This window comes from Antennarius striatus, chromosome 1, assembly GCF_040054535.1.
Source record: "Antennarius striatus isolate MH-2024 chromosome 1, ASM4005453v1, whole genome shotgun sequence".
In the NCBI taxonomy this organism is placed as follows: Eukaryota; Metazoa; Chordata; class Actinopteri; order Lophiiformes; family Antennariidae; genus Antennarius; species Antennarius striatus.
In genome coordinates, this window is record NC_090776.1 from 25,976,648 (window position 1) to 25,995,661 (window position 19,014).

Below are 19,014 nucleotides of genomic sequence, written 5' to 3' on the forward strand. Positions count from 1 at the left end.
ATGCATGTCATTTATTCACAACCACTGAGGCACTGGAGAGAATAGTCATTGATAATTCTCGTGAACTCCTGTGCATGAATTATGCAGTGACATTTAGCTTTTATAATTGCACCTTTAAAACTTGGCAAATGTGATTATTCCTGTTGAAAAGTCTGGCCTATTTTATTTAACCACTTTATTATAAGAGTTGTATAACATCAGTGTTTTGAACAGCTGGTGGGCTGAAGTTTTGTGACCTTAGTATATGTGCAGTGCTATATGTAGCTGTTGCATTCATTTTTCTCCTGGTCTGTAACAGGAGAGACATTAATGTGTTCTATGGTCATATGTTAAGAGCAAACCAGCAATGAATTTAGTATTTAGAATGTGACTTTCTTGTTTCTGGAGCAGAACCCAGACTGTTAAATTATTTCGTTTACCATGTGTGTTAGCATTGTGGTCACAATGAAGATGCTGTCCTAGTCTAGAGTTGTTTCTTTTAGGCTGGGCAGCCCTTTGTATAATGAGGATGCAGTTCAGTAAAACACCTGCCTTGACCAAATGACCAAAAGCTAAGTATTAGGGCAACTGTATGTAAAGACAAAAGTTGTGGCAGAGCTGTAATGATTGATTCCATCAAACCAAGGCACTTCTGAAATGGCCACTTATAGCAGGTTACACAGGAACTTATTTAAATGTTGAAAGCATAATGCATGAACATATATACTGTTGTCATACTATATTAATACCTAAGATGCATCAGGAGTTTTCTAATGAGAAAATAATTCAGGATGTGGCTGGATGTCAGTTTGAATCCCAGACTAACATGAGTTTGGGACTGTTATTTTCTTTGGCAACCACTAAAGAAAAACTAGATAACTCACAACAGAGGCATAACAGAGAATGTATAGTTCATTAACTTCCCATAGATAAGAAAAAAGGACAATATATCAAACACCATGAGGTATATTAGTAATGCTGATGATACAGCTCTGCCCGAGAATTATTTTTCAGTGCAGTAGCTTAAGAGCTGATGCTGCTTTGGTTTTGCTTAAAAATACTCCCACAGAGGAAATGACTGATGACACGGGGGCTCAATCACAAGTACACTGAGGCAAAGTCTGCCTGGTAAATTCACAACCCAGTGAGCTAGCCAAACCATCTTTTTAAGTTTTGTTATAAAACTGAAAAGTAGAAACCGACTGTTGAAAGGACTAAGATGGAAAATGATGGTTTAGACAATGCTGCTGTCACTGTAGAGAGAATAATTGTAGCTCTGATTGTGGTAGGAAAAGGCAGGTATTCATTGGCTTTGACTGATAGGCAGCATGTAGTTGGTTTTGGCGAGATAGATGGTAAGAGAGCTGTCAGCTACATTGTCAGTACATGTGGTGAATTGACAGCATCTGTCACAAGAGATTATATTATTTTCTCTGTTGGAAAAAAGCATCTTAACTTCCACTATAATATCTTAATGCTGACTGTCTGACACCCTCCATTTCATGTCATTTTCTTATAGACCTCTGAAATGGTCCCGTCCCTTGTGTAAATGTGTGTCTATACTCACACACAATGATTGATTAAATTTTGCCATTGAAATCTCAAAATTCACATGCCATCACTCACTGCCTCTATTCCTCTTTCTTCCAAGCTGTTGTCCCACACTGTTGCCAGGGGTACAGAGGAAAAACAAAGAATGTTGGGATGGCGCTTGTATAATAGTGTTGTTAAATGCAAGGGAGGGTGCAGTGCCTGTCAGGGGGAGACGGTGTCAGAAAGCCACTGTCAACTTATATAACCCTGCAGTCGTCATAGGCTGAAGAGCAACACTGAGAGGAAAATTGAGCTGAGTAAATGTTCCAGATGCTGCTCATGGCACTATTCTATAGCTGATGTAGGGGTTAACATTATCAAAAGTTATCAAGCAGCCTGTTCTTGGGTTCTTCCTACTGGACTTAAAAACAATGGGTCTTATGTATGTTTCTCTATATTGGGTTCTTGTTTTCATTTTTCAGCTATTGCAGCTTTGTTGGCTGTAATTCTTACTTGACGATCTGCTTGTTGGGAAGGTCTTTACCTTAGCTCCTATTTCAATATGATGTAACGTGTTCTTGAGTTATATACTTAATGCAAAATAATAATGCATATTCAGTATGCAATTTATGGTTAATATTACTGTTTAAATCTATAGAAATACAGCTTAACAATTTTAAGACATCAATTCAGTGATTGTATCATAAAAGTAATTTCGTAGATGTCAGTAGCTAAGGAAAAATAAGCAAATACTATAGAAACATGCATTTGGTTTTGTCTTTAAGTTTTCCACCATTTTGTGCCATGCATGGGGCATCTCAGATGTATTTTGCCCACAATAAGGTTTTGTCAAGACTCCAAGCTATGCACAGAGTAGAATCTGCTGTAGTTGAGATCTGGCCTTTACCAACGCTGCCATGGTAACTAGAAAGCTCAACGTACAATGCTGGAGATGGCCTTCCCCTGAGCAGTAATCTATTAACACTGACTTTGTGCATCTGTCTTTCATGAGTGCTCACTTAACCCTTTGTTTTCACTCACGTTTTCTTTTCAGATTTCTATTCTCTTTGCTTCCCACTGCTGCAGATTTTTTTGTACAAACATGCATAACATGCTTTCTCACAAAAGTTTACACACAAAATTATGCGTACTTGTCCTTCATTTATCCTTGCGACTCTACAGTTACTCATTTAAAGGGGATGGCTTAGAGCAAACGGAACCTGACACAGATATGGATTTAGGGTCGCAACTGCATAATTTTCTCCTTGCAATCTCACAAATTTCTCTTCCTCTGACTATGGGGCGGCAGTGGCTCAATGGGGCGGCAGTGGCTTATGGGGCGGCAGTGGCTCAGTGGTAAAGCGGGCGGTAGAGCGGGTCGTCCTATGATTTAAGATCGGCGGTTCGATTCCCGCTCCCGCCCCCCCAAAAAATACCCGGAGGTGAGCTAACAGTGGGAGGTGTCAGCTCATCTCCGGAGCACTGCCGAGGCACCCTTGAGCAAGGTGCCGTCCCCTTTACAAATTGCTCATTTGAGGCGCACCAAGAAGGAGCTGCCTGCCACTCTACCTCCCCTGCATGCCTACAGGCCCCTTTGTGTGTGTGTGTGATACAGGGGCCTGTACTCACAAATATGTATGCATGCGTTTGTAATCAGTAGCTAGAGTGTGCTTTCTTAATTTCCCTTCGGGGATCAAACCAGTATATAAAATTTAAAAAAAAAAAAAAAAATTAAAGGCATTTGTAAGACAACTTTATAAGAAGTTAACTGTTGTCTAAACAAATCAAACAAAACTTTAAACTAGAACCAAGGCAGTCACAGACTGCAACATCCCACGACACCCCTACTTCAAAATTTTACCCTGACCTACTTTCACAGATCAAAGCACTAGCTTTGATCTATGGTCTTACTTTCACTGGCCTTCTCCCTTGTCTTTCTATCTTATCGACATCCTGAGTGTAAAAAACTTGAAATTTGTCCTTGGCCTAGTTTTCTCAAGGTCATCATCTCATTTCCATCCCCTTTGCCGCCCGAGTAATGGGCTTTTTCTTTCATCTTTCTATCTGAAACAGTTGTGAAGATATTTGGTGGATGGACAGAAGGATGGACGAACACACAAACACTGATAATTACAAATACATTCTCTTCCCGGGATGTAATTATAATGCAGCTTTCAAAAAATTCCCATGCTATTCAACGTGTTTTCATGTGACTGAAGAAATAAAGTTAAAAGATGCAGAGATTAGGATTTAGACGCTAAAGCAAAAACAAGGTAAAGAGTTGACACAAACAAAAAGACAACGTTATTAAGCTTTTATTTTAACGTGACTTTATGAAATACATTATCTGCATACAATGGAAATGCATGTATACAAATTAGCAAGCAGTATGATGTGTCAGATAGAGGAAGTCTGTATGAGGATGAATGATTTGTAAAGAACCATCATCAACACTCATAGATACAAAATGGATGTAAAGAAACATTTTTTATTTCTTTTCTCCCTTGCTGCATGAGCAGAGTGCTTTGAAGCACTGTGCATTTGTGAGTGTGGTGAGTGGCAGCCTGTGTGTGTTTCTGGCTGTGTTTGTGCTGGTGTGCACAGAGATGCTGTCACAGAGATGGAGACGTCTACTAGGTCTTATCATATGGGCTACACACCTCACCATGGGCTACACCTTCATCTTCAGTGGCCCCATCGTTGTGCCTTGGGACCAGGTAACCTCACCCCCAGGCAGGGTTATACTGTGTGTGTGTGTGTGTGTGTTATATATATATATATATATATATATATATATATATATATATATATATATATATATATATATATATATATATATATATATATATATAATATTTTATTGCAGGTGATTTACAATGCAGTCAACACAGCTTAAACTTGCTGGCATGGTAGTCACACAAAATCAATGTGTCATAGCTCTAGAAATATTCCTATGTTTTTGATTATTAATTAATTAATTCTTAAATGTTTCCTATCTATAATTCTATTGGTTGATTGACCAGATCTTCCTTTGTATGTGTCACCTACACCTCAAAGTTGAACCTCAGCTGCTTTACACAACAAAGCACTTATGTGCTTACCAGGGCTTTCAACATTCATTCATGCACATATAATGAAATACATGCTTGAACTGCCACTAAGGTTGTTTAAAATTGTCTTTGACAAATTTTACTTGGAAACATACAGTACATACAGTACTGTATTTTAGCTGTTGAAGACATGCTTGATGTTATTTTAATGTTCATTATCTTTAGCTGCTGAATAAAAAAATTAATTTTAGACTCATGTGCAACCACAGTTTTAATATTTGTAAATGATGAAAGCAGCATTTCTTTGTCTTTGTCTTTATTTGTGAAAAAACAGGCTGATATGAATGAACTTTCCTGTTTCCAGGTTCCATTTTTCCTCTTCATCATCTTCACTGTGTACACCATGCTGCCTTTCCAGCTGTGGTACGCTGTGGTGTTGAGTGTTATCTCCTCCTTGTCCCACATCATTGTCCTCACGCTACGTCTCACTATTTACAGTGAAGCTACCACGCCTTACCTTGCCAACCAGGTAAAAATGGTCAGATCATAAATGTTGTTTAAATTAAAATTTGCATGTTATTTTCTTTATTTTATTACATCAAGTCTGAAAATTCACACAATTTGGACGATGTATGCATTACGTTGATGCTATAACTATGCATTGAACATAAAGTTGAAACTGTGGGAGGTGACTTGCTTATTTGAACAAACAAGAAAGTCAATGCAGATATTGTAAAATATAGCATGGTTTGTTGTGAATTGTATAGAAACTGCTGTGTTGTATTACAATAATTTGGATATGGGTCTTACTCTAACATCTGTTTTCTTGTCTGTTCCTCTAGCTGCTGTCCAATGCAGTGGTGTTTTTATGTGGCAGTGTGGTAGGAGCCTTTCATAAGGTCTTAATGGAGAAAACGCTGAGACAGACTTTTCAAGACACATTGAGATGTCTGAGCATGCGGATGAAGCTGGAGATAGAAAAGCGACAACAGGTTAGTGTACGGGTGCTGGCCATTAAAAACCTGTGTAAGAATAGTTAAAACACTATTTAAAACACTATTTAAAACATTTAATTATGAAAGCCTGCAGTATGTTAGCAAGGCCTTTCAAACAGTGTCCCAAGTTTATATAGAGTAAATGTCAAGTGTCCATGTGGTTAGTAAATCACTAAATGTTGTCCATCCCTATAGCAGGTAAATTTTTGCAACATGTGCACCAAAACAAAGACCACAGATGTTTGCATTATTTTACTCTGAAGTAATTATTGTGTTAGGAATGCTTGAACAGCAGTCACTTCCATTCCCCCACAGTTTAATACATTAGGCTCTGAATTTGGGCTGCTCTGTCAGTGAAGCACTTCTTTCTAGCTATCATTCAGTGTTGATTGGCTAGTCTTTCTTGGACCTCTGGCAAAGGTTAAAGTGGGATTTGGAAGGTGGGTTGAATTTAATTGTTTCCTACATAATTATGCAAAATCCCATTACATATTTTCTACCGCTATAAAATTATAATTACAGACTGAAACCTGAGCTAATGCGTATGAAAGTAAGTTTTGATCACTGTACATGCATGCAACATGATCTCAGTGGGTGCTCTTCCCTTGTGGTATGCATGATGTCCAAGTCAACTACATGACATTATTTGAGTGAACCACAGAATTTGGCACAAATAAGTCAAGAACTGCGAGTATTGAGCCTTACGTTAAGATTTAAACTACCTCATTATACCTCATTATAATTTGAAATATGATGACATTAATTCAAGGGCAAAAAAAAAGGCATACTCTAACAACATGCTTGAGCAGTGGTGTAGGTTTTGTTAGATAGAAATATTCATGTCGGTCTATGTTTGACTTCATTGGAAATTCCCACCTATTACTGTATACATTAGATATACTGTATTTAGAAAGGTGTAGACATGATGAGCAATAATATTGCAAGGGTGCTAGGTGGGTGCATTTACTATAATGATGCACTATTAATTGAGAAGTAAGATTGTATATAATGAAACTAATTACACTGAATGGAAATAGGCATGACACAAAAATGATGAAATAGCATATCAGTGATTGTTATTGCCATACTTTCTTGATCAAGCTTTGCCTTTGGCTGCCCTTATATTGACTCCCATGGATGCTTTCATTCTTAAAAACAAATCTTTCTCAAATTGGATTTTACCTTGATGCTTTTTAAATGAAATGTGTCTGTATCGATGGGCTGTTACTTCAGCAGCACTTTTACAGCCAGTTTTCCTCTTTTGTTATTTGTTATAACTGTTGTTTAGTACGGGACATAAAACATGCTGACAGGGAAGCTGTTGTGTTGCCTAGCAGGGCAGAAAGGAATGGTGTAATCGTTAACATGTAAACCTCCTGTTGTATTTGAGTTGGGCTGAAGAAAGGAGCCTGTCCTGAGAACAGAACATAATAGCGTGGTGGGGGTGTTCCAAAGCACAAACCACAGACGAACTGACTTTGTCCCACATTCAGCTCAATGTCGCTGTGTACCAATGTTTCTAAGCAGGATGTGAAAGTTGTGAAAAAAATTCATTTTCCATTTTGAAACTAAAATGAATAAATTCCACTTGAATACCATCTTGTCATTTTACACCAGATGTTTTAACGTCACTGCATGCATTTAAGAAATTATTGTAGGTCTTTTAACTTAATTTTCATTATAAAGTTAATTTTGTTTAGAAATACGAGACAACAAATACATGTAACCTTTAAAGAAACACTGCATGATTTGATGCGTCCTGCAGCTGCCCCCCCTCTTCATCTATACAAAGGATACTTTATATATGCTGACTTCTGATGTTTCAGACACTTGGCAAACCAAAAAGCATCATTTGAATGGGAGGGTTCATGTTACAGCAGAGGGGGCAAGATCTCTCTCTCACTCACTCACACACACACACACACACGCACGCACGCACGCACGCACACACACACACACACACACACACACACACACACATTCATGCATTCTGTGCACTCACACAGGTGCATAGAGAAAATTTACTATTTAGCCCTCTTGACACATTCAACATGTTGTATTGTCTGACTTTTCGTGTATTGAGTTTTTCTAAAAAAATATATGATGTGAAAAGCTGTAATTTTTTGAGTCAAAATGTATTTGACTTTTTGCAGTGATCCACCAATTTAAATAAATTAATTCATTTGTAGGCCTTGGATAGTCTGCATAGCATGGAGAGTGTCTAGAAATACCTGGGAAATAAAAAGCATGACAAACAGAACAGTTGGCTTTGGCAAAGCACCACACTGGTCATTCTAACAATATAAAGCAAAAACATCCAGTGGTGTCAGTAAAAGTACAGTGAAATTTGTTGTGTAGACAGAACTGACAATGGACAGTCTGTGTTCCAATAGGGTTTACATATGCAGTATAAAGCCAAATGGGACTACTCCCAAAAAAAACAGGAATGTCATTAAGTGACTTGGATGATGCTTGGAAGTATATCCCCTTGAAATTGAACATAACTTTTCACATGCATTCCCTCTTCCTGTTGAGTTTTGTGCAAATATCATAAAAAGTGACAGAAAAGAAAAAATACTGAAAAAACACCTGTGACACATGAATACCACATTAAATGTGACTGCTATCTACACAATTAAATTTAGTGATAAATTCTTTAAGCTGAGGAGGTGCAAATTTATATAAGCCAAATCAACCTTTGAGTAACCCCACCTCAGGACACACATAGGGTTAATCTTCATCTGTACATAAGGGGTTTCGGTGTTTTCACGTTTCCTGAAAAACCAATGAACTGAATGCAGTAAACTTTCACATCCGGTGTGTTAGGGCTCTAAGCACATTAATTTCACAGTTTGTTTATTTAAAAAAAAGGTATATTTGGGTTTAATTTAACCTAACCTAACCCTAACCCTAGGATTTATTAAATTTCTAGATACCGGTAATTTAATAAACGTGGATTCTTATAGTGCCATCTTGTGATCAGACCTGATGCCGCTCTGGTTACATGATGAGATTACTATAATCTAGACATTGCATCTTGTGTTTTAATCCAGCCATTGAACTATGAACATTCATCTGAGTCTGGAACATTCCTCTTCTCTGTCCAGTTTACTGTTATTATTTGGTTAAGATGTCACCATGGTGTTACATGGTATATAATGGTTTGGTGTTTGCATATATTTGTTTAAATGACTTTTTACAAATTTGAATTGCTGATTGCTTTATAAACCACTCCTTACAATACGAGTTAAAAGCTTGACAGTATGGGGCCAGACCTGAACCACTAAAATGGCTCATATTGGTAAACGGTGCCATAAATGCGGTTTCACTACAACAGAGATATTAAAGAAGAGGCGGTCACAAATGAGATTTTAAAAAGACCCCCAGATCAAATAAAAATGTGAAAATATTAATGCGTGAAATTTTGATGAGGTGGGTCTTTGCACAAGTCGTTATAGATTTGAATCAGAGAATGAGTTGCGGTGTTCTGTTCTGAGCCAACAGTGCAGTTCTCTGTCAGGACAGTTCTTCTGTCAAGACAGAAGGCAGACTTAGTGATTTCAACATTCATGATCCGTAATCAAATTTAATGGACTATTGACTGACAATGTTTCTTCAAACTTCTAATGAGAAGATATTGATATTATATACATATATACTGTATATTCCTCTGTTGTGTTTACTTTATACTATGTATTTCAATGAGTTTTTCATTGTGAAATGTAGCAAAATCATGAAAGTATGTGAGTAGCAGTTACATAACTAATTTTTGTGTGCTGCATGTGTTTGTTTGTGTGTTTGAATTTACAGGAGAACCTGCTGCAGTCTGTCCTGCCAGTCTACATCTCCATGAAGATGAAGCTGGCAATCATGGAACGCTTGCAAGACTGTAAAGATATAGAAATGCAGCAGCGACTTGTCAGAGATAACAACTTCCATAGTCTTTATGTCAAGAGGCACGAAAATGTCAGGTACAACTAGTAATCTCATAAAATACTGTACATGGAAAGGAATTTTTTTTTTAATCATATCAAGCAAAACTGCACTTGAAGGAATACAGCATTTACTTGGTAAACATGTCCCTCTTTGTAGTCATTTTTTCTAAAGGATCATTGGAATTATGCTGTCTCTGTGGATTGGCCTTGAGACAGATTCTCAGACTAGACACGAAGATTGATGGATTTTTTAAAATTGTGTCTTCAAAGGGGATTAAAGTTTTAGCATGGCTATTTTGCAAATTTTCTAAGGTTATTTCTTAAACAAGAAAGATTTGTAAAGATGGTTAAAATGTGATTGTTTTGTAATATTTTCAACTTTTCTTTACTTCCATGTTCCTTATCTAAATTGTCTTTTTAAAGAGATATTTTCCTCTTTGTTATGAATTGTCTCTTACTTTCCAAGCAAAGTTTATGCTGTATGCTTATTCTCTGCACATCATTTGAGTATTTGAGAAAAGGTTTCCCTGACCACTTCCTAGCGATGGAGATTACTGTGTCTGTTTGCTCTCTGACCACTGACCTAGTTACAGCCCTTTGTTTTATGAGGCTTTCGTCAATTTAGCAAGCGCTGACAGATATTGGATCAGCTTGAATTGAACGTTGCCAGATGGCTCAGAAGCTCAATTTTTTAATGAATTTAGGCAAGATTCTGTTTTTGCCATACCTCAAAAAGGAAAATGTATTAAATGCTTTTATAAGATTTTTAAGGTGGCTTTTTTATTTCTTTTCTTGTTTTTACATTTTTATATGATTCTGAAGCTTCCTTATGTAGATAGCAAAAGTCCAAGACTGCATTTGCATTTTTGAATGTTGAAAATTATATTTTCCCCACTCATTCCATAGCTTACTTGTTCACTGTTGCCTGCTCTCCTTTGTCTTTCTTGGGGACGAAAACTGACAAGGAGAGTGAAAACACCAAGTGACAAATCCTGAAATTAAACTTGAATTATAATGAAAAACAAAAATATTCCTTCAAACTCACAAAGCTAACACTTCAGTTAGTCTCCATGTTAACCCTGTCAGCAAACTTCCGTTCGTGTGTGGAGTCGGCGTCTGTTCTGTGACATACGACTTCAGCTGTTTGTGTTTGACTATTAATATCCACTCTGATAATGTGTATTTCAGAATGATTGCAGTTTTTTTGTCTTTACTAAGGAGACATTGTGAAGGAATCATGTTCATGTTTGACCATAGTATGAAGGTGTTGAATGATAGGCTAGACCTATCCTTATAATTATCCTTGTCAGAGCAGTCATTATCTATGTTATCTGTAATGACACACCTGGCTATTTTCAGCTAGTGAAAGAGAGTCAAATTGTGTGTCCTTCTGCTGGTCCACTTACACAGGCTACAGTTATTTAGATACTCAAAGATGATTTTCTGTTCTTATATGATAACTTTGCTGTTAACCCTTGTAGAATTCCACAGTCAAAAAAAGGTAAAAGGCTCTACACTTGACCTGCTCTGGAGGGGTTAAAAACAAAGTTTTGAGTTCAGAACTGAAGAAGCCTCTTGGGTGAGGTGAAATGTCTTCAACCAACCTAAAGCACATCCAGTTGATTCTTTTTTGCTCTCCTTGATTTACCTCAACTTGGATGACTGAGAACACACAGACAGAAACAAGAAGTGTTGCTGTTGCCTTGATGGATTGTAATGAATCTATGCTCCTTTTCATCAGTTTAGTAGGGGTTATTGCTCCTGTGTTTGACACCTGTTGGTAAAATTTGATATGCCGGTCTTGTGTTGGACTTCATATCAAATCAGTTTGATAATTTTAGTACTGGTCCAGCACTATGTTGTAGCTTTGATTAGAATGGTGAAGGCTCACATTACAATGGCTAGAATTCCTGTCTTCACAGTGCAAAGCCATGCTAAGTCAGTACAGCAGGTCAGATATTCTGTGTGAGTTGGGCTTTTGCCAAATGCCCAGCTGTTTTTCTGTGTATTGTCAGGGACTTTATGAAGTCAGATTGGTGTACTGTATGTCAAAGCTATGACACAGCTTTAATCACCCGCTGATTGGGTCCCAGTAGTAATGGGCACGACATGGGTCAGGAGTTCTTTTACTGAAGTCCTTTGACTAAATTCAGGAGCATGGATTATCATAAAGGGTCATGATGGGTTGGAACTGGAAGTTCAGAAATGATGTGAGCTTTATTGCCTTCAGTATATACTCAAATGCCATCTATAGTGGTCAGTTACACACCATGTATTATTCCTCACATATTCGTTGTGAAATTGTTTAAAGCAAAATGGTGATATCTCAATTGTTATTTTTGTTTGCATGCAATTGAAGTCCCAAGGCATTACAGATGTACCTATTCTTTCTTTCAGTATTCTCTATGCTGACATTGTTGGTTTCACCCAGTTGGCCAGTGACTGTTCTCCCAAAGAGCTGGTCATTATGCTCAATGAATTGTTCGGAAAGTTTGATCAAATTGCCAAGGTGAGTAACAATTAAAAATGTCTTTATTCCATTATTGGAAACAACAATAACCTCAAAGTGCATGAGAGTGCAGTAGTGATAATATAAAGATTAGATTATGGAGATTGTGACAAAAGGATTACAGCTAAACTGCAAAACTGGCTGGGAAAGTCTGGGCTGGGCAGTAGCGCAAACATCATCTTCTTATCATGCTATGTCCACTGGAGGTAAACCTCAGTATAACAAAGCTGCAGCTGTATTAAGCAGCTCCCATGTATGATGGCATATATGCAATTATTTCCTATCTATCTGCTGACCCACATCTAATACAAAGAAAGTGACATGTTTTTGTTTCTAATCTCTCCTTTTCGATTTCAATTAGGAAAATGAATGTATGAGAATCAAGATCCTTGGAGATTGCTACTATTGTGTGTCAGGGCTCCCAGTTTCACTGCCTAAACATGCTAAAAACTGTGTCAAAATGGGCTTGGACATGTGCGAAGCCATCAAGTGAGTCTGCCAACGTTTCCTTTCAAGCTTGGTTGAAACATTCTGTGTAGTGTCTCTTGTTCAGCTGTAATGACCAACAATGAGCTCTTTAAGATGTTAAAGGCCATATGTGGAATCTCTCATTGGATAGTGTTTTTATCTATAATGTAATTCTATTGTCATACATCTAGTTTAGGCTGGTACAAGCTAACCTTTTTGTTCATGATGCTTACAAGAGGCAGAAGTGAGAAATTCATGCCATTTTAAAGAAATCAATACACTACTTGTAAAATCTGATGAGTTTTGATTCTAGACTTGGATGGGTAGCCAGAGACAGCAGTCATTACTATACATTCAGAATTTATAGAGACAGTAAACTTATTTTAAAGTAATATATATTTTGTATTTTATATTTCACATTGATACATATTCGAAGGAGAGCAAATTGTACTATGATAACCCCTAGACATGTTAGTGTGTCTTGAAGGTCTGCATTTAGAAACTAGCCTTAGCAAGAATGAGCTTTAGTGTAGCTGTGATCTCCTCCAGGCAAGTCCGCGAGGCCACGGGAGTGGATATCAATATGAGGGTTGGCGTGCACTCAGGTAACGTCCTCTGCGGCGTGATTGGCCTTCGCAAATGGCAGTTTGATGTGTGGTCACATGATGTCACACTGGCCAATCACATGGAGTCTGGAGGCCTGCCAGGGTAAGTGGCAGCACTGTTCTATCTCACTCATTTCTTTCATAACCCTTTTTACACTTCACAATGAGTTTCATGCAAAACTACACACGACATCTCTAATAAGATGAATAGGTCATATGTCATTATACACTGCCTGGCCAAAAAAAAAAATTCACGACCAAAAAGAAGTCAAACACTCTCACATTGTGTTGGATTGCCTTTAGCTTTGATTACAGTATGCATTCCCTGTGACATTGATTTAAGCTACTGAAATATCACAAGATTTATTTCCACGCAGTGGTACATTATTTTTTCATCAAGATCTTGATGCTTGATCCCACCATTGATGATGGTGAGATCTGGTGGCTGGGCAAAGCCATCTCCAACACATCCTAAAGATTCTCAATAGGGTTAAGGTCTGGACTCTGTGGTGGCCAATCCATGTGCCAAAATGATGTCTCTTTGCTCCCCGAACTAGTCTTGCACAATTTCAGCGTAATAAATCCTGGCATTGTCATCTTGGAATATGACTGTGCCATTGGGGAAGGAAAAAAATCTATTGATGGAATAACCTTGACATTTGGTACATTCAGGTAGTCTGCTGACCTCATTCTTTGAACACATACTGTTGCTGAACCTAGACCTGATGTACTAGACATGGCATTGTGCAGTGGTCAGACTACCACAGTGGTTCTTAACCTGGGTTCGATCGAACCCTAGGGGTTCGGTGAGTCGGTCTCTGGGGTTCGTCGGAGACGGAAGACAAGACAAAACACCCGACACAATGTTTTGTCTTGACACGATGTGTCGGGTGTTTTTTGCCGAACATACACGAATCACTGTGTACGTTTGACACATCGTGTCAATTCGTGATGACACGCCCCCCTTGGCCATCACTGGCTGCAGGTGATCACGCTACATCGATTAGTCTAGCTGTGCTGCATGGGATTTTGCACACTCGGTTGTCGATTTATGCCTGTCATGATGGTACATCATCTGATTGCTTTAATATTTTAATTCATAGTAACTGTGTTGAGCAAAAAAAAGGAAGTGGTCGGACGAATATGTGCAATGTGAATTTACATGTACTGTATAATGGAACGTGATAGGAGTCAGCGTTCTGCATGATTTGCAATGTCAAGTTGAGCAACTCTAGTCTGGCTCTGGTAAAAATAAAGGAACACTTCCTTAAGCTGCATGGAAAACAAAAGAAACAGACTTTGCTGTGAAAATGACAAGAGAAGCACTTGCCAAGGTGAAGCCACGCATATCTGAACTGGTCTCTCAATAACAACAGCAGAAGTCACACTGATTTGCAGGTAGGCCATTTCATGTGAGTTCATGCACTGTCTTGGTTTTGTTCTTTGAAAAAGGTGACATTAATGCACAATTCTTTTAATACACCAGTAAAACAGTATTTTCCGCACCTAAAAGCCTTTAATTTTCTCAATTTCTTATAATCCAACGTGCCTTATAAATGAAAAAAGTTTTAAAATAGACCATTCATTGAAGATGAGTTTTCAGATGCGTTTTATAATCTAGTGCGTTTAATAACCCAGTGCACTTTATAATCCAGTGCGCTTTATGTATGAATTTTTTTTAAAAAATAGGCCATTCATTGAAGGTGCGCCTTATAATCCAGTGCACCTTACAGTGCGGAAAATACTGTAGTTATGTCTTAAATTTGAAAAAAACATTTTTTTTTCTAAAGAAGGGTTAGGTGAGTGAGCATATGAAACTGGCAGGGTTCGGTACCTCCAACAAGATTCAGAACCACTTCTTTACCATCATCAATGCAAGGTCTTTATGAAAAAATAATACATCACTGGATGAGAATAAATCTTGTGATATAGTAGTAACGTATTGAAACAATTTCACAAGGAATTCCGTAATCATACCTAAAGGCAGTCCAACAAAATATGAGGGTGTGACTTTTTTTTTAGTGGCAACTTTTTATTTGGCCAGGCAGTGTATGTTAGCATCAGATATTTATGACCACCCTCAGCACAGGCCAAATCCATTAATTTAAATGTAACATTTATCTTGGTAAAAAATAGTTCTATAGCTGTGTTGACCAAGGATTTTAGTCACATTGGCCCAAAATGCGAATCTATACCACTTTACTCTTTTTTGTAATTTGAAAAGCATTAAAAATGGCAAATGCCATCAAATAAGATAAATAAACAACCTACAAGTTTTTCAGTTTCCTGTACTTTTTCTCTCACTATTAGGCGTGTCCACATCACAGAGGCAACTCTGAGTCATCTGAACAATGCTTATGAAGTGGAAGAGGGTAACGGCCATCATAGGGACCCCTACTTAAAAGAGCTCAATATCAAAACATACGTAGTCGTTGATCCACGGGTGAGTTCACATACCTATATATATTCTACAGTTAAATATCCCCATTGAGATTGTGAGTTATATTGGAAAAACACATGATAAGATACTACATTATTTGTTTATAAAAATGTGGGTGATTGTATAGCCTTAAAGGGTATTTGTGGTGTCTAATGATGATTTAATTTTGTTATAGCTTTAGCTGAATGCTCTGACATAAGTAAAAGATTGTTTGTTTGCGCTTATGTGTTCGTAGTCTAAAGACCCGTCACTGAACAGTAGGAGTGCACCAAAACCTCGGGTGAATGATGGTCTGAAGATGCGAGCATCTGTGCGTATGACCCGTTATCTGGAATCCTGGGGCGCTGTGAAACCTTTTGCCCACCTTCAGAACCGAGAGGGCTTCGCCCCCGACAGCATTGTCAATGGCAAGTCACGCTGCAAGGTTAGCATGTTTGTTCTTACTCACTTGTTAGGAAGGTAGCAAATACTTTTCAGCTGGAGCCCACGTTAAAGCATTTTTCACAGATAGAAAGCAAGTCTGCCCGTCAGGAAATAGTTTAATACATAATCTGTGGTTAGAGATATTATAGAAGAAGTATGTGGTGTTGAAAAGGAGAACACTACTGAAAATACTTGTGAGTGAGTCAAGTAGCTCTCAGCTGGAGCTGTTGGATAACTTAAGTGTCAGTGGGTTTTTATATTTTGTCATGAATGCCTGCCGTTTGACTCCTGTCTCTCTCTTTTCTAGGACATCCCTCTACGATCTGCCCCCGGTAACAAGATCACTGAGAGGTGAGAACATCTCTGAGCAGCTGCAGTAGTTAAACAATGAATTATCATATTAAGTCCACATTTATTGACTATCGTTATTCATAGGTATAGTCAGCTTTCACAGACTTCAAGTCACACATATTCACCCTAGAAGCACTAGCACCTTCCGAGGTGCAACGTAACTGGCACATTTGGTAATAATCTAGTTAGTAGTATGTTGTTTATTTATTTTGTATTTTTTATTTATTTACTTTATATTATTAAGTCTGGGTATCACACTGTTTGCTTGGAAAGATTCTTGTAGTGGACAAATGTTGTGTCCTACTTTTCCTTTCCTTTCTGCTAATGTAATTGGAAGTCACTGTTATATTATCAGATTTCATTTAAGCACTTCAAGGACAGCATCGTGGCTCTGCTGCCTCATAGCAAGAAGGTCACGGGTTTAATTCTACCTGGAGCTTTTCTATGCAGAGTTTGTGTGTGTCTGCGTGGTTTGTCGCCAGGTTGTCCGGCTTCCTCCTACGTTGGTCGCTCTGAATGAATGAGTGATTGAAAGCACTTCAAAGGATATCTTACTATTTTTATTGTATAATGCTTGATATGAATTTGTTACGGTGGTAATCGGGTTCATTTTAGACAAAATGAGATTTTCCTCTTATGTCCTACTTCTGTTTCCTTTCAATGCATGACTTGCATTTGAAACATTTAATATCTAGCTCCTGGTCCTATCTGAAGTGATTTACATTGAATATGCAGGACGTAAGCTGTTATGAATGATGTAGAAGTGTGTGACATAAACCAGCTCAGATACGTAAAAAACTACTAACAGTGTGGAAGTGAGAAAATGACAGTAACCTGAAATTCTTAGCGGTGCTCTGTTGACACGTAATCATATTGATGAGCTGTAAGGTGTATAGTCTACCCCTGAAACTGAATTTATATGAGTAAAACTGAGTTCTGCAATCAATGATAAGTGCTCTACATAGTGCAAAAATCAGATTCAATTTAATTATGCTTTTAATTATGCCATAACTTAAATGTACTACTGGAAATGGAACATTATGGGCAGAAAGTCATCCACATGAAGAGTGAGTCATGGACTCTCACCCCTTCAAATGAAGCGTTCGCGAACAGAACTTCGTCACAGAGGGTCTGCTGAGAACAGCTGTGCTGCGTTGGCAGTCATTTCCTACAGAATGGTGGGAGTGCTGAGCTCTAGATAGAAAACTTCCATCAGGCTCAAATTATGCACAGACAAATTGATTATGGTTGTGGCTTATAATGGTTCTCTTTACCTTGTTGGCACAGGCAGTAAGCATAAGGACAAATATTTAAAGTCTAGCTGCTGATTAGTGGGCAGGACTCACCCACACAATGTGTGGGCTGAAGTAATGTGATTACAAGAGAATAAGTGTGTGCCTAAAAGCAGCCCGTGTGAATGGAGGGTTGTTATCTCTAAAATGTTAATAGAATTTAGGCATGTAGCAGAGACGGGAACTATTGAACTGAGGCTGGATTAAGAAGAGTTTAACCCTTTCAGGTTTAATGATATTCTTTGTGCTTAAAGTAACAGATGGGAAAATATGTAGGAATTGGAGTTTCACTTCCAGCCCACCAAATAGCTTTTCTTCAGATTTTACACAGACTGGGACTGTTCACCTTTACTGGACCTCATCATTCTGTATACAAAATACAAAGGTGCAATTGAAGGGTTATTGTTGTTTTTGCATCATGGCAGTAGGAACATCGACAAACACTTCTGCATAAATGGAGTAAGCATGTAATGAAACAGGAAAAGTATTTGTGTTTCCTATGCTAACATAATGTAAATATGAAACACTGGTGTAGTGGAGTGCCGTGATGCTGCAGTCAGTTCGTCAAAGTGGAGAAGGGTCTTTGTTGCAGCGCTGTTGTGTGATGTCTGTGAAAAGGTTTGTGGTTGCAGTCGCTCAAAAATCACCATCGCTAGAACTACTCAATTGTTCTCTCTTGGATTTTCACATTTCATTATTTTTTCTCAGGGTTTTTTCATGTCCCAACTGCTCTGTTGTGATTAATGCTATTTGTGTATGTTGTTGTTGGGCCCTGACAGCCTTGATGAGCCCCTAGAAGAACCATTCTCCTTGCCTACCTCTCCATTCAGCAGCTATAAGTGAGTTGGCCTTTTGTGGCCTGCAAGGTCCTCATCCCATCAGTGCAGTAGTTCTCAACCTTTTGCCCTGTGATTCTTAAAATGAAAACAAATGGATTCTTACTCTTAGCCATTTGTATAATATAGCTCTCACATCCTGTAAATACTAGAGCAGAATAGCATGCACCCACCAGTGTGCTTTGTGCACTTTCCCAGAAAAAATTAGATATCGTTGAATTGATTCGTTTTTTGAGTCAAGAACGTGCTATCAGTGTTATCAAAATAGATAACACATATTTTCACTGTAAATTACCAATATAACAGACATAATTCACACCAAATACGTTAATCATTCAGTATTCTCCAATCTTTGACAGCCCGTCCCACAGACTGAGAACTATGGCCTCAGTGGAGAGCCTTGCTGTCCCAACACTAACCTCAACCGTGGTGTAATACTAGTTTTTTCTAACTGTTTCTCACTGGTGTCTCTTTGTAACAGGGAAATTACAACCTCAAAAGCCACCAATGTTGTGGTCTTTTTTTAGTGCTTTTATTAACACTGATCACTGACTTGGGATTGTGTGTGTCTGGGTTTGTGCATCTGTGTGAGTGCTTC

General features: G+C 38.1%; 1 protein-coding gene across 5 annotated transcripts in view; it reads left to right on the forward strand.

The window, feature by feature from the left end:
* Positions 1–19,014, forward strand: part of adcy7 (adenylate cyclase 7) — a 55,542-nt gene that overhangs the window by 24,183 nt on the left and 12,345 nt on the right. For 4 of the 5 annotated variants that reach the window (XR_011038182.1, XR_011038179.1, XM_068334411.1 and 1 more), the window contains exons 3-13: positions 4,032–4,229; positions 4,927–5,091; positions 5,405–5,554; positions 9,368–9,528; positions 11,890–12,001; positions 12,363–12,490; positions 13,019–13,177; positions 15,385–15,517; positions 15,750–15,938; positions 16,245–16,288; positions 18,360–18,419. Coding sequence is in view for 3 of the 5 variants with exons in the window: in XM_068334411.1 (XP_068190512.1) it covers positions 4,032–4,229; positions 4,927–5,091; positions 5,405–5,554; positions 9,368–9,528; positions 11,890–12,001; positions 12,363–12,490; positions 13,019–13,177; positions 15,385–15,517; positions 15,750–15,938; positions 16,245–16,288; positions 18,360–18,419 (1,499 nt within the window). In the remaining 2 variants the exon portion in view is untranslated. The remainder of the gene's footprint in view (positions 1–4,031; positions 4,230–4,926; positions 5,092–5,404; positions 5,555–9,367; positions 9,529–11,889; positions 12,002–12,362; positions 12,491–13,018; positions 13,178–15,384; positions 15,518–15,749; positions 15,939–16,244; positions 16,289–18,359; positions 18,420–19,014) is intronic. The other variant, XM_068334585.1, reaches the window with a different exon arrangement.